The 17,289-nt window shown below is 36.7% G+C and overlaps 1 protein-coding gene across 1 annotated transcript in view; it reads right to left on the bottom strand.

The window, feature by feature from the left end:
- ARGLU1 (arginine and glutamate rich 1) overlaps nucleotides 1-17,289 on the bottom strand; it is a 32,682-nt gene that overhangs the window by 1,881 nt on the left and 13,512 nt on the right. The window contains exon 3 of the mRNA XM_007938919.2: nucleotides 15,378-15,461. Within this exon, the coding sequence (XP_007937110.1) occupies nucleotides 15,378-15,461 (84 nt within the window). The remainder of the gene's footprint in view (nucleotides 1-15,377; nucleotides 15,462-17,289) is intronic.

Genomic DNA, 17,289 nt, shown 5'->3' with positions numbered 1-17,289 from the left:
ACTAACAGGTCAGCATGTGAAACCCACCAGCTCCCCACAGGAGAAAATTGTGGCAGTTTGTGTCCATAAAGATTTACAACCTTATAAATCGTGTGGGGGCAACTCTACTCTGTCCTACAGGATCACTATGTGTTGGAATTGACTTGGTTGCAGTGGGTTGGGTTTGGCGTCATATTCCCAACAAGTAGAGAATACAGAGAACTCTACGTTCACCTGGGAGACTTGGGATATTTCAAAATTCAACATATTTCATAGTTTAGTTTTTCCACCCTATCACCCCCTTCCAATGGTCTTAAATAAAAAAAAAAAAACCAAATAAATCCTGTTGCCTTCCAGTCAATTCTAACTCCTAGCAACCCTACCAGAACAGAGTAGAATTGGGCCCTAGTGTTTCCAAAGCTGTAATCTTTATGGAAACAGATTGCTGTGTCTTTCTCTAGCCTCCTTCGTTGTTCTTGTTATGTGCCGTCGAGTCAGACCCGACTCACAGCAACCCCTCCTTGGGTTTCCGAGGCAGTATCACTATGGAAGTAGATTGCCCCATCTTCCTTCTGAGGAGTGGCTGGTGGGTTTGAACCGCCAGCCTTCTGGTTAGCAGTCAAATGCCTTAGGCACTATACTACCAGAGCTCCCAGCCCCCTTCCTTACTGCCACTTAAATTCCATATATAGCTTAATTTTGCCTACTTCTTCTTGTGACAAGCCTGAATAGCCACCAATTTTGTGACCATTTCTTTTATGTTTATCTCATCTAGAGTTTCTTTTCCATTTCAACTGCCACCATTCCAGTTCAGGGGCATAATTCTCTTGCAGGTTAAAAATGATTTCCCTGTTTCCAGTCTCTGTCCTTTAACCTATCCTATACAATGGTGCCAGACTGAACTTTTTTGAGCATTACTTTCTCCTGTCCTCAAATTTCCAATGATGTTTTTTTTTCTCAATTTCAAAAAAATTTCTTTTAATTGTGATTTTTGTGAGTTTACAGAGCAAATTCATTTTCCATGTAGCAGTTCATACACATTTTGTCTCATGACATTGACTATAATTCCCCTACAATGTAACAGCTCTCTTCTGACTTCCTCCCCATGGTTATCTCTTTCCTGTATCCTTCCCCTTCCATGTACTCCCAACCCCCAAGCTGTCTCCCCATACAAACACTGCCCTCCTGTTCTCCCAAGATTGATCATTCCACAGAATATACCTACCTGATGTAAATGTTCAGCCCATATGCCTATTATTTGGCTGGAAGCCAATTCCAGACCTGAAGGGGAGTTAGGGGCCATAATCTCAGGGTCTCACCAGGCTCCAACAGACCAGCAAATAACTCTCTCTCTCTTATTTATACATACATACATACTGATTTTGGGTTTTGTTCCACCTTGTTCTCCCACTCTATCCAGGATCTCCTCCACCTTTGAGTGGTTGATAGTGGTAGCCAGTCACCATCTAGGTCTTCTAGTCTCATGGTCATATAGGCTAAGGATTGCATGGTCTACCAGTCCCTTGGACTAATTGTTTCCATGCATCTTTGGTTTTCTTCATTCTTCTTTGCTCTGGATGAGGAGAGACCTATTGTTTCATCTAGATGGCCTCCAGCTGACATTCTTGATGGAACTTTGCAATGGGATCTTACTTCTTGTACTCCTTGGTGTTCTGTGTCCATCTAACAATGTACTGTGGTTCCCCCTGTCAGTGGACAAGTGGCTGAAGTGACTTTGGCCCTGGCCAAATGGAGGGAGATCTGACTCTTTACATACCAGGCCCCAGTACTTGGTATTTTATTATTTCCAAACTTCTATTTCAGAAGCAATGTCACCTCCTACGGGAAATCAGGCCCCCTATCATATGTTCTCATTGTCCTGTTCTTTCATTATGGCCATTTACTACAGTTGGTGTAAATTTATGTGAATGTCAAAGTTCAAATGATTTTTACTGTCCAAAACATATAGCTTAACTTAGCATGTTATATATGACTTTCTCTAATCTGGTGCCAACTTTATTTTTACTGTTTTCTTAAATTATGTTTTCTTTCTATTCTGCTTCCTCCATTTTTGCTCATGCCATTCTTCTTTCCACTGATATCCTATCTGTGCATCAAAATCCATAACAGGAAGGGTTATTTTCTTCTAATCATCTTTAGTTAATTAATGTCAGTAACTTTACGCAGTTTTAATAATCACACTGTATTTGGGGTAAGATCTCGGTATGTGCAACTGAATCAAGACACAGTAATGATCCAAGAGTAGGTATATGTACTGCAATCATCTGGGAAGCCTTTAGCAATATAAACAACTGATTCACATTGCCTTAAAATTCTAACTCAGCCCTTGTTGTTGTTGTTGTGGTTGTGATGTGCCGTCGAGTCGGCCCCGACTCACAGCGACCCCTCCTTGGGTTTCCGAGGCAGTATCACTACGGAAGTAGGATTGCCCAACCTTCCTTCCGAGGAGTGGCTGGTGGGTTTGAACCGCCAGCCTTCTGGTTAGCAGTCAAGTGCTTTAGCCACTATGCTACCAGAGCTCCTAACTCAGCCCTTAGGAAAGCATAACAGAATCTTGGGGAGTAGCGTGTGGAAGAACGTATTGTAAAGTAGAATCTTACAACCTAAATCCTTTAAGAGAAATCTAATTAAAATTACAGTTCTACCATTTTTTACCTGTCAAACTGACAGAAATCCAGAAGTATGAAATAGGATATGCTCTTGGCTAGTTTGAGAAGAGGAAACAGGTATTTCCATTTATTGCTGGTTGGATAGAAAAATACTACAATTTCTAGGAAGAACAATTTAGTAATATCCATCAAAACTGTATCTTTCTACTACTCTTACTCAGCAATTTCATTTTCCGTAATTTATTCCATAAGCATACTTGTACATGCTGAATTAATATATTTACAAATACAATACAACATTGTTTGTAAAATCAAGACTGGCAAAACACAAATATCTACCAATATTGGGCAGGTTAAAAAATTATGGAATATCTATAAAACAGAATACTGCCTAGCTGTTTAAAAAAAAAAAAAAGAAAAACAAAACGAGAATTCTCTATGTACTGAAATGGAACAATCTCCATGCTTGCTGATTACTGTTAATCAACAAAAGCAAAGAACCAAATACCATGCACCGTATGCAACTTTGTGCAAAAAAGAGTCTAAGAATAGATAATGGTTTATCTGTCTGAATAAACATTTAGAAGATTCTGAAAAATGAACAAAAAATATAACTCAGTATACCTTCTGAAAATAGAGAACTGGGAGAAAGGGAAAAAAGGTGGAGGCATTACTATTATACTCTAAACAAGAAAATTTTGCACCACAGGATCACTTTACTTAATCAAATAATTAAAAACAAGATTTTTCCAGTAAAGCATTAAATGTAGAAATGTCACTAGAATAAGAGATAAAGACAGATTGCTTCCTTTAAAAGAGCATCTCAAGGAAAATAATATGGAGGGCAAAACTAGGGAAGTTCATTTCCCTTTACCTCTTCCACTCGCCCTATAAATCAAGGCAAGAGAGGACATGACAAGTCCAGGTAAGAGAGGTGAAATAAAGGGGGCTGTATTTGGCCTTGAGGCCTAGAGGAATGGTGAGGGGAGGAAGAAGGGAGAGAGGCTGCTCTAGGTAAAAACTCATATATAGGCAACAAAATCTACTTGGCAATCTCCTACCATCCAAGTTTAAATTTAAAACTAATTTAAGTAAATGGCAGATTTCATTCCCCTTTGCTAAATGCCCAATTAGCGGAAAAGAATTTTGAGTTCAAAACAATAGTAAGTACTCAATGCTGAATATATATTTTAAGTCTTTAAATGTACAGGAGAAGTTAGATAATAACTTCTTAATACAAAAATATCTTACTTGTAGATCCATACTAGTATGTCAACAAAAAATGTGAACACTCCTCCCAATCCATATAATTATTTGCCTTTCTGGATATACCTAGCTTCTCTTTACTCAGGTTTTCTTTGTTCACAAATAAATATTTTTAGATACCTCTTTTCAAATAGCAGCAATCTATTTTCTGGTGCCAAAGACTGAAACAATCTTAAAGTTCATCTCATCTAACATGGCTTACAAAAGAAAGACTGCCCTTCCCAGAGATGAAATTCCTAAACAGACAGAAAACACCAATTCTATTGCACTGAAATTATCTTTAAATTGGGTAAAGAATAATGAATGACAAGTTTCATTTTCATTAAGATCTTTAAATAAACAGTTTTCTCTAGGAAATAAAGTATATATTTGTGTAGAAGGGCAACTGTAATTTCTAAGACTATATATAGCTCAATAGTGTTACCCACAGAGCTAACCACATAGTACCTATCAGAAGTACTTGATAATGAAATAATTAACTAAAACAAATGGACATGCAAGCTCAACAGGTGTGCGAAGGTGAATGGGACTACATCTACGAATACATAAAGGTTTAACAAAGGGTATTTCTACATATTTATTTTTATGTGCTTCAAACATATCCATGTATACTAGAGCACACAGGGGGCAAAGTTATAAAAACTTCCTAGCCATAACCAAACACCTTGAGGGAACATGTCACTGGGCCTATGGGCTCAGGACCACAGTCTCGAGGACATCAAGGTCAATTGGCATAACAAGTCTTTATAGAAAATGTGGACAATCCTACTTTGTAGTTATACACTGGGGTCTTAAAAGATTGTGAGCCACCATTTAAGGTGCGAAACTATTGGTCTCTCCTCATCCAAAGCAAAGAAGATTGAACATGCATAGAAATAAATAGTCCAAAGGACTAATGGATCACATGAACCCTAGCCTCCAGTCTTGAGACTATGAGACTACAGAAGTTAGTGTCTGGGTACTACTGCTGACTATTCTGAAAGGGATCACAATAGGAGGTTCCTGGATAGAGTGGGAAAAAAATGTTGAACAAAACTCAAATAATAACAGGCTTACTGGTCTAATAAAGACTGGTACAACCCCCTGAGACTATAGCCCTCAGATACCCTTCAAGCCTAGACCTAAAGTTACCCATCTGGCTCAACTTTAAGGCAAACAGACAGATCTGTAAGGTGAACAATAACACACTCAGGAGGTATGTACCCCTTAGAACAATCAACTGTGAGAGATCAAAAGGACAGTATCTGCCCAGGGATAAAGCTCAGAAGTCAGGGAAGGATAGCAAAGAAGGACAAATGGAAACAGGAAACACAGGGAGGAGGTGGGAAGAGTACTGGTTAAACTGTGGGCACTGCAATGAATGCCACAAAATGTGCATGAAGTGTTGAATGGAAAACCAATTTGCTCTCTAAACTTTCACTCAAATGATTAAAAAAAAAAAGAATGGAGCAAGTGAAAATCCTGCCTTTTATTTTTATTATAGCTTTAAACCATGCAGAAATGTTATTCAAGTACATCTGGGAGAAAAATCAGAGAAACTGAAACTAATCATCTTTCATTTTAATATAGTGGCCTCAACTGACAAAAAGTTGTTTTTCCATGGAGTTCATCTATCTGTTAAGTGTGGTATGAAGATATACCTTCTTACTTGCTAGGTATTTTCCTAAACCCTAGCCTCGCTGTGTAGCAACTGTCTTTGATCCGATGCTTCCTTCCCTCTGACCCTACTATTCAGACAATAGCTATCCACTACTATTCTGCCCAACTGTTATAAGAATATGTCTTTGTGCACAGATGAACAATACTAAACTTACAACCAACATGTATATGGTAGATTTCTTAAAGGTTAAGAAGAAAGCTAACATATCACTAGAGCCATTCATTAGGTCAGGCCCTCCTAGTCATTATGTTTCAGTCTCACAAAGGAAGCTGCCAAACCTGCACCTAATTGGTAAGATGGATTTTTTAAAATAAATAAATATAATAAAAAAGTATACAATTAGAGTTGAAAGGTCTAGTTACTCCTCCCTCTATCTTCTGCCCCCCTCCCCCTTTATGGATGTTCTGGTGGTATAGTACACCAGGCATCTGATTGCTAACCAGAGGTCTGGCTTCAAACCCACCAACCACTCCTTGGAATGAAGACTGGGCAACTGACTTACACAGAGATACTGCCTCAGAAACCCAAGGAGGGGTCACTATGATGCAGAGGGTTTACTGCTTAAAAACAAACAGAAATCTCTTTCTAAACTATTCTCGTTCTTACACATCAGCAGGATAATGATACTGAAATCCACCAATCTCTACTTGGAATATATATAAAATTTTACAAGGTAAAACCACTCAAAGATAGAAATACTTTATTGGGAGTGGTTATAGGAAAGAATGAAAAACAGAACTATTACGAAGCCATGCCACTACTCAGAAGAAATTTGTATTACTGCAGTTTTAAGCTTCTAAGACATACAGTATTTTTAATTTTAGTTCCCTGGCTCATTCTAGTAACTCATATATGATTGTATAATATTAAAAGGCAATTTGGTGCAATTATTTAGTGTGTTGGGACTGTCTCTGGCATTGGCCTACTATGTGGTTTGGTAACCCTGGGCTTGTCAGCTTCAGCAGCCAGCAGCTGCCAAGTGAAGAGACACCTCTAGCTCCATGGGGGTATAAACTTAGGAGTGGAACTGCTAGGTGGTGGTTCAGTGGTAGAATTCTTGTTTTCCATATGGGAGAAAAGTCTGATTCCTAGTGTACTTCATGTTCAACCACCACCCATGTTATCTGTGAAGGACTACATGCTGGTAGATACGTTTCAGTGGATCTTGCAGATGAAGGTAGACTAGAAAGGCTTAGAAACCTACTTATCAAAATTCAGCCAATGAAACCTCTATGAATCACAATGGTTTGATATATAAACAATCATAGAGAGTGTGCATAAATGGGCAACATTTCATTCTGCTGTTCATGGGGTAGCCATGAGTTGGGGGCCCTTTTAATGGCAGCTACCAACATGGAAATTGCATGCTTAAATTTTTGAGGAACTGCCAAATTGTTTTCCACAGTAGCTGGACCACTTTATATTCATACCAGCAATGAACCAGAGTTCCAATTTCTTCATATCCTTGCCTACACTTATTTTTGTTTGTGCAAGGGTAGGGGTAGGATAACTACTTGATAGCTACCATAGTGGGTGTGACATGTCTCATTGCAGTTTTGATGTGCACTTCGCTAATGACTGATAGTATTGAGACTCTTTTCATATATTTCACAGGCCATTTTTACGTTTTTAAAGTAATGTCTATTCAGATCTTTTGCCCAGTTTTAATTAGGTTTTTTGGCTGTTGAATTTTGCTATTTTTTTTTTTCTTTCTTTCTTAAAAACATTCTGGATACTAAAACCTCCTATCAGATATATGATTAAAAAACCAAAACCAAGCTCACTGCCATCAAGTCAATTCCAACTCACAGTGACCCCACTGGGTTTATGAGGCTATAAATCTTTACAGAAATAGATTACCCCATTTTCCTTCTGCAGAGTAGCTGGTGGATCTGAACTGCTGACCTTCTGCTAGTTATCAGCCAAATGCCTTATCCACTATGCCACCAGAACTCCTTAGATATATGATTAGCAGATATTTTCCCTCTTTCTTTAGATTCTTATTAACTTCTTGGTAATGTCCTTTGATCTACAAATTTTTAATTCTGATTAAGTCCAATTTATCTGTTTGTTTCTTTTGCTGTTTGTGCTTCTGGTATACCTAAGAATCCAAAGCCATGATAACTTATTCCCATGTGTGTGGAACTTTATGATTGTAGCTCTTATATTGATGTCAATGATCCATTTTGAGTAAATTTTTGCATATGGTATGAGGTGGGACCAGGTCGCTTTTTTTCATACTGGTAATCAAGTTGTCCCAGAATGATTTATTGACAAGACTATTCTTTTACCCATTAAATGGATGTGGCACCATTCTTGAAAATCAATTAGCTACAGATGTTTGGGTTTATTTCTGACAGTTCTATCTCAATGGTCTGTGTAGCAATCCTATCTATGCCAAGTACCACACTCTTTAGATTACTATAGTAGTAGCATTATAGTAAGTCTGAAATCATAAGTGTGGGCCATTCAGCCTTGTTCTTTCAAGATTGTTTAGGCTAATGAGAGTCCCTTATAACTGCCTATGATTTGAAGATCAGCTTTTCCCTAGCTGCAAAAGAGGCTGTTGGAATTTTGGCAGGGATTGTGTTGCATATGTAGATCACTTTGGGTAGTACTACCATTTTAGCAATATTAAGTTTTCCAATCCATAACCACGGGATTATCTTTCCATTTATTTAGGTCTTTAAGGTTGGGCAATCCTACTTCTGTAGTGATATTGCCTCAGAAACCCAAGGAGGGGTCACTATGAGCCAGGGCCGACTCGACGGCACATAACAACAGCAACAACAATTCCAAAATGTTCTGTAGTTTTCAGTGAATAAATCTTTCACCTAGTTGGTTAAATTCATTCATTAAGTATTTTATTCTTTTAGATGCTATTGTAAATGGCATTATCATCTTATTCCCTTTTCAGATTGTTCACTGCTGTTATATAGAAACACAACAGATTTTTGGTGGATCTTACATCCTACAAATTTGCTGAATTCAAATTGTTTTAGTAGCTTTCATATGGGTTCTTTAGGATTTACTATTTATAAGATTAGATGATCTGTGAATGGAGATTGTTTCACTTGTTCCTTTCCAATTAGAATTCCATTTAATTAAAGAATTCCAGCCCATTTGCTCTGGCTAGAACCTTAAATATGTGAATAACCAAAACCAAAAGTATTGCCATCGAGTCAAACTCCAGCTTACAGTGGCCCTATAGGACAGAGCAGTACTGCCCCACAGGGTTTCCAGGGCTACAAATCTTTATGAAACAAACTGCCTCGTCTTTCTCCCGTGGAGCAGCTGGAGGGTTTGAACCGCCAACCTCTTGATCAGCAGCCCAATGCCTTATCCACCTTACAAGTGGAGCTCCTTATAATGTGAATTACAGTTCTGGTGAACACAGACATCCTTGTCTTGCTCTTGAGGGGAAGGCTTTCTGTCTTTCATCGTTGAATATGATGTTAGAATGGGGTTTCCCACTAATACTCTTTATTATGTTGAGGAAGTTCTATCTATTCCTCACTTTCTGAGTGTTGTCATCATGAAAGGATGTTAGATTTGAGATAATCGTGGTTTTTATTCCTCCATGTGTTCTATTACATTGATTTTTCTTATGTTGAACCACCCTTGTATTCCTGGCATAAATTCCACTCAGTCAAGGTATAGAATCCTTTTAACATGCTGCTGGAACAGTTGTTAGTACAGTAAGATCTGTGAAACCCAGAACCTGTACAAGGTGGAAACCTGTCAGAGAAGGAAACCTCGAATTTCTATTTTCCACTAAAACAAGTAATAAAAAAGTGGTAACACTGTAGCCTAAGGTGGAAAACTAGAAAGGCACAGAGAAACAAGGCAGTTCTGGCTCTCACAGGTTTTACTATGTTTCATTCCCTTTTGTGGTCTGAAGTGTTCTTCATATGGCTGATAAAGCTTGACTGTTAATTGATTATGATGGATTATACCAGAAGGGTCTTTCTTTCTTTCTTCCTCCCTCTAAATGCTCTGTAATTCAACAGTTTTATCAATTCTTCCTTTACTGTTTTTTATGCTACCTCACTAATTCAAGCCTTCATTTTTTGACACGTGTTCAATGGCTTCCTTGCTCCTAGTCTCTATTCTTCCAACCTACACAATGTTGCTACTAATTCCCAAAATGATTTTAATTGTTGCACTGAATAAATTAACATGAAGTCTTAAACCAGGTATCATATTACTAATTGAGAAATTGAGACCAAGGCTTTCACATTTTGAAAATATTTACCTAACTTCTACCGTCAGTTCATTTCAAATTAAAATATTTAGGTGACACATTTGGAGCCATACTATATTTTTGCCAAAATGTATAATATGTTACAAATATACTATTGTTAAGCTTCTATGTACTATGCCATTTCACTGTTTATATCCTCACTCTACCATAAATGCTATACTCTTCCCAACTGTTTTAAAAATTCCTGTGGCTGCTGTAACAAATTATCACAAGGAGTAGCTTAAAAAAATACAAACTTCTAACAGTGGCCAGAAGTCCAAAATTAATACCACTGGGCTGAAACAAAGTGTTGGCAGGGCTGCACTCTTTGGAAGCTTTAGGGAAGAATCAGTTCCTTTTTCCTTCCAGATCCTGGCAGCTGCTAGCTTTCCTGAGCCTCTGGCCACATCACCCCAATCTTCAAGGTATCTTTACATATCTCCTGGCCTTGCCATCCCATCCAAGTTCATTTTACATGCGGAGTCTATGAAACCTTCCGTCATCTTGTCCTCTGTTCATTTTAGTCCAAGCTCAGTTTTTCTGCTGATAGAACATGCTCAAAAGCCTTATAGATCTCTCAATAAGGAGATGTCAAGGGGATCCCCACTATCTTTAAGAAACCCTCCACAGATCATCCTAGGATAATCTCATCTCTATTCCTGGCTTAGGTTTTCCAGCCATGCAGTTGGACTTTATCACAAAGCAAGCGTTCTTAACACTGTACTCCAAATTCTAGCTTTTTAATTTGGATAGGCTGAAATTTTCCTCCAATCATCATGTAATGGTTTCTGTTTCCTCAATTTGTCCTTCTTTCATATCTTACTATAAACACCAGAAAGAACCAGGTCATACCTTCAACACTCTAATTAGAAATCTCTTGTAGGCTAATTCAGCCAAGATTTTTGCTAATGTGTAACAAGAATCACCTTTCCTCCACTTGACAGTAACATGTTTCTTATTTCTTTCCGCACCTTCACCAGAAGCACCTTTAACATTTATATTCCTAACAAAGGTTTAAGGCAATCTAGGCATTTTTTAATCCTTGTCTCAAAATTATTCCAGCTTCCACCCATTATTCAATTCCAAAGCCACTTCCACATTTTTATGGATTTGTTACAGCAGGATCCCATTTTCTAGTACTGAATCTGCATCAATTTTCTGTAGCTACTATAACAAGTTACAGCAGTTTATCAACAGGGAACTTCCAGAAATTCAAGCTAGGTTAAAAAGAGGACATGGAACTAGGGATATCATTGCTGATGTCAGATGGATCTTGGTAAAGACTATCAGAAAGATGTTTGTTTGCCTGTGTTTTATTGACTATGCAAAGGCGTTCAACTGTGTGGAATTATAACATATTAGGGTTAGCATTGTGAAGAACAGTAATTCCAGAACACTTAATTGCACTCCCTGTACAAAGACCAGGAAGCTGTCGTTCAAACAGAACAACATGGTTTAAAATTGAGAAGGGCATGCATCAGGGCTGTATCCTTTCACCATACTTAATCAATCTGAATACTGAGCAAATATTCTGGGAAGCTGGGCTGTATAAAGAAGAATATGGCATCAGGATTGGAGAATGACTCATTAACAACCTTCAATCTAAGGATGACACAACCCTGTTTGCTGAAAGTAACAGAACTGGAAACACTGAAGAAATCAAAGACTACAGTCTTCAGTATGGATTATACCTCAACATAAAGAAATCAAAAATCCTCACAACTGGACCAATAAGCAGCATCACGATAAATGGAAGAAAGACTGAAACTGTCAAATATTTCATTTTACTTGGATCCACAATCAATACCCATGTAAGCAGCAGTCAAGAAATCAGATGGTGTACTGCAGTGGGAAAAGCTGCTACAAAAGACCTCTTTAAAGCGTTAATGAGCAAAGATGTCACTTTGAAGACTAAGGTGCACCCAACCCAGGCCATGGTATTTTCAATTGCCACAAGTATGTGTGAAAGTTAGACAAGGAATAAGACCAGTTGATGCTTTTGAATTATGGTGTTGATAAACAATAGTGAAAATAACATGGACTGTCAGAAGAACAAACAAACCTGTCTTGGCAGAAGTACAGCTGAACTGTTCCTTAGAAGTGAGAACTGTCAGACTTCATCTTACCTACTACACTCATGTTGTCAGAAGGAACCATTCTCTGGAGAACAGTATTGTGCTTGCAAAAGCAAAGAGTCAGTGAAAAAGGGGACGACCCTCAACGAGATGGACTGACACAATGGCTGAAATGATGGGCTCAAGCACAGGAAGGATTGTAAGGATGGATGATACAGGGCCGGGCAGTGTTTTTGTTCTGTTGTACACAGGGATGCTACAAGTTGGAGTACTCTTGATGGCACCTACAACTGCAACTGTAACAAATTACCACTAACTGGGTTACTCCAAAGCAACAGTAATTTACTCTGGAGATTAGCAGTCAAAAATCAGTTATCAATGGGCCAAAATCAAGGTGCCAACAGGATAAACCAGGATAAACGCCCCATCTCAAAATCCTTAACCGTATCTTCAAAGATCTTTTTTGGGATCATAAACAGTAGCATATGTTTCAGTAAACAAGATGTGGATGTCTTTTAGAGGACCCTTTTTCAGCTTACCACACCAACTCATTTTTACATTTTTCCCTAAGAGCAGTTTTTAGAGATATCTCTTAATTGCAAAATGAAGATCTAGTTTAAGCTCTCTCTCTCTCTATATATATAGTTGATTATATATGGAATGTGTCTAACATGGTCCTTTTTCCCCTCAAACTAATGAGGTGCAAAGTGGTATAGCATGTTGAATACTGTAAATCTCCCCACTTGGCAAGGACTGGCGGAAAACTACTTCAATACAAAGAAGAGGAAATGGGAGTCCAAGGGGATGAAAGGTTGTTGGCAGTTTGATTCCACCCAAAGAGAAGGAAGATCTATATGATACATTCATACTCCCATCTTTAACACTTCAGAAGTTCATGAAATACAGAGGAAATGTACTATAGATTTAAGACTCAACAATTTCCACGTATTTTTAAAATTTCAAAGAACTCAATCAAAATCAACATTCTTTTTGTGTTTATGTTTTACCACTCTCTTCACCAGAAGCATATTGAGGGTCACTCTCCCCACTGAAACAACTCATCGATGTTATTCCAGAGCAACATCTAATTAACCTTTCCATACACTGCTTCACTTTCCAAGTAAGGTATACTCATTTCAGAATATTATCTGGGATTTTCTCAGATACATCACAAAAAATTGTGGAAAAGAGAATTTAAATTTTTTGTAAAGTGCCATTAAAAAACCCCATCAAACTCTCCCATTATTATATTAACAGCCTTTCAAATATTTGAAGGTAACAGGACATTGTCAATATTAACTCAGGAACTAGGAACTAATCTGCCCAAAAGCCAAGTCAAGTTAAACAATGTTTGGATTGTTTGATATTATAAATCAAGTATACTGGTTACTATTTTTTTTTTTTTTTTGCTTCCTTTTGGACAGAGAAAATAAATTTTTTTGATAAGGAATTGAGAGTGGAAATGAATAAGTACCACCATTTAACCAAAGCACCAACAGTATGATATTCTTGTACGAAGGAGGACATCTGGCTCAGTTAACCCATTTTTTTAATTATGGTCATTACTGGGTCCAATCTTTGAACTTTTGTCACAAGGACCTACTTAAAAAAATTAGTCTATAGTGTGGCTTAGATTTACCTGCTTAGTAATTTAATTATTTTTATGTGCTCATAAAACTTAGGGAGCTTTGGTGGCATAGTGCTAAGGCATCTGACTGCTAATCAGAAGGCTGGAGGTTCAAACCCACCAGCCACTCTTCGGAAGGAAGGTCGGGCAATCACCTTCCGTAGTCATACTGCCTTAGAAACCCAAGGAGGGTTCGCTATGAGTTGGATCCAACTCCATGCCAATGGTTGCATTTTTGCATTTGCATAAAAATTATACACATTACTTGCAGAAAAATAGAGAAACTGAACAAAAATACAGGTAACACCTAATGTGACCAATTAGCTATGTCACTGCACTTTTTTCTCTAAACTTTTTGTTGTGATTTAGGTGAAAGTTTACAGAGCAAATTGGTTTTTCATTCAACAATTTATGCATTTTTCTCTCCTGAAATGTGTAAATATATATATATATTTTTTCCAAAATAGCAGAATCACACTATATATACATGTTTTGTATTTAGTAATTTTCTATTTCACCTGTATTGTATCAAGTACTTTTTGGCTATGGAAAAAACACACTGTATTATAATTTATCTAACATCCTTATTTTTGAGCTTTCACTATTTCAAATATCTGGGAGAACATCTTTGTAAAACTATTTGTATCTGATTCCCTTTCCATCAGATAAATTCTTAAAAGTATAATTAACTACTGACAAGGTATAGCCATTTAAAATGTTTCTGATATTTACCATGAGATCTTTTCTAAAATAGTTAATACCTACTTAAACTCTCAGGAGTATCATATTTGAATAACAAAGCAAAACAAAACAAAAAAAATCTTCTACCAATCCCTCATGGAGAAAAAACGCTTTTCTTTATAAACTATCTTCCCCTTTGTTTTTTTGCAATATTTACAACCATTGTCCTTTAATTCTAGCTTTCACCTTCCTCATATAAGAATGCTTAAAACAAACAAAAAAAATTCTCAAATGGAAAATCCCTCTAGACTCCAAAAACTTTATATGCACTAAAAAATACCCCAAGAAATACTACTTTATATAAAAACTGAATCAGAAGAAAAATAAACCCAATATGGATCAGTCCTAAAACATTACTTCAACCTCCTTATGTTGGCTTACTACAATTTAAAAATTGCTCTGTTATCTTGTACACTGTTCTTTATTATATTATTACTTAGGCCTCTGTGTTCCTTGATAGATTATAAACTAGGAACAGGAAAGAGAATTTAATCTGGTGCACTTACTGCCAAAAATATGTATCTACTTATTCTGCTTGTGGATGGTGTTAACAGTTTATGCACCTGGCTGCTAACTGAAATCATAGAGGTTTCAGTCCACCCAAAAGTCCCTTGAAAGGCCTGGCAATCTACTTCCAAAAGTCAGTCATTGAAAAACCTACAGAGCACAGTGCTAGTCTGACATACGTGCAGTTGACAAGAGTCAGAATCAACATGACAACAACCGAGTTTTTTTTTAATTTGTATTTTTTCTACCTAATGGTTAGTAACAATGCAACTAATGATATGAAATGTTGCCTATTAGCTAGTTCAAAAACTTTCAAGCTTTTATTGTTTGCTTTTGTTTTTTTGGAAGAGAAATATGAATGGATAGAAGAAATTTTGAACAAGGTGTAAGGAAATAAAGGGTACTGCAATTTCACCTCAGGAGATTTGTTTTAAAACAAAGCAAATTTTGGTATTCTCTCTAGATTAAAGGTAAAATTTCTGGATGCCCTCCAAACAGACTTTTCTGACAGGCAGTACCTAAAACCTAGTCAATTACTACTCCTACTTTTGCCCCAAGTCTCTGAAGTAACCCTGAAAAATAAATCAATCCAGGTAATTTGAAAAATAAAGCAAGTGGAAAATAAAATACTTTTTTACTTTATACTTACCAGTTTGGCTTGTGCTTCTGCAATTTTTCGGTTATTCTCTTCTAGTATTCGCTCTAGCTCCTCACGTTTTGCACGTTCTTCCTCCTAAAGGGGAGGACATGTTAAGATGTTAGAAAAATAAAATGTTTATTTTTATTGATAAATATTTACTAATCTTCCTCTGAACTTTTTTGATCTGACTTACAGGGTAGCACTATAGCTACCGCTGACAAATGATAAAACTGTGCAGCCACTAAAATTGGTTTCTAGCACTAAATTTAAATCATCCCTCCCAGTCCAAACAGCAATCAACTAAACCCTCCCTAATGATAGTTTCCTGGCAATTATTACTAATACTTTAATATCACACAAATCAACAAGGACAACTACAAAACTGGATAGTATTTACCAAATTAAAAAAAAAATAATACATAAAATATAAATAAAGTGAATATTTGTCTCACCAATTATGTATACCTACGTATTCTTTACCTATACTCCTTTAATCAGCATTAAAAGTTGAATATTTACTGTCTTGTCCAGTGTCCTGCAGAGTGTGCTCCTCGGCTGCCATACGCGCCAGCTTCCTCTTTAAAATGATTTGTACTGTTAGCTTGGCAATACCTGCATCAGCAGCTCAACCATTTATAAAGAAACAACATACAAGGAAGGCTGAGCTGAGGAATGCAGATGTTTATGGTAAGAAGGAACAAAAAATGTAATTCATCATTCCTAAGGCAAACAATTAATAAGAAAAATACATTTACTGTTAGTGAAAAATACAAATGGTAATCCATACTTCATGGAACTAAGGGCTTATTCCATGGGGAAAATGGACTTAACATTCAGATGTTGACAATTTCTAAAGGCAGCTTATATTGTCATCTACAGTCTGAACTGAAATTCAGGAATCCAGGGGACGCATGGTCAGGAAATAAAATTCCATAATATAGATTTTCTTGGAAAATTTAATGAGATTTTATAATGCAAACTACATGAAGATTGCTTGATGGTTTGGGCAGTGTTCAGATCACAGCATACATATTCAAATGATTTTAGTATTTGGGAAGACTGTCAGAGGGTTGTGTCCGTGTTAAAAAAAAAAACTGTTAATATGAAACAAAAAGCAAATGAAGAGAAAAAATCTTACTATGATTAATAACTCGCTACAAGATAGCACCATTACTCCAAAATTATAGTTATTAAAAGCACTGATATAAATAAAAATGGCATACATTCAATTGTACAAAGTCTGTGAGATCCACTGTAAACATAGACATGTATATCTAGTTAAAGATAGCACAAGGAAAAAATGCATTTTAAAAGCTAAGCTTACTGCAAAGACATTTAACAGTATGTCAACTTGTCCACAATAATGCCAAGATTAAAAAAATGACAATGAGTCATATATTTTGAGTGAAAATATTGCAGTTCAAGAACATACAACTATAGGATATCCTATGGCACACATCAATTGAATTCATATCTACTTATGCAAACTATGTTGCAGGACACTCAGTGCTATAAAATAATTTGCCAAGAGTGTTTTCAGTAACTTTCAGCAAGTTTTAGGATCCTGGAGTAATCAGTGCAAATAAGCCATAGAGCTTCAGTAGCAAATTACTGTCTCACAGAAAGACATTTTCAACTTCTGCTCCAGCTGCTGATAAAACAAATCATGTGTTTAGCTTGACTCCAGACAAGGACAACCTGTTCCTTCATAACTCTCTAGAGAAAAAAAGGAGTTGTTAGTAGACACTAAAAAAGTGGATGAATAATCTGGAAATTTTTCCTAAAAAGATTTTTGAAACACATTAGGAAAATAGAGTGCCTTATGATCAGAATGCTAGAATTAGTCCGTTGTGTTGAAGCAGGATTTAGGGAAGGAGGTGAGGGATAAAAAGGAAAAAAAAAGGAAAAAAAAAAAAAAAAA

The sequence above is a fragment of the Orycteropus afer genome, unplaced genomic scaffold (assembly GCF_000298275.1).
Source record: "Orycteropus afer afer isolate SDZICR_OR568_19922 unplaced genomic scaffold, OryAfe1.0 scaffold00055, whole genome shotgun sequence".
Classification (NCBI taxonomy): domain Eukaryota; kingdom Metazoa; phylum Chordata; class Mammalia; order Tubulidentata; family Orycteropodidae; genus Orycteropus; species Orycteropus afer.
This window is presented reverse-complemented; position numbering and strand designations above follow the sequence as displayed.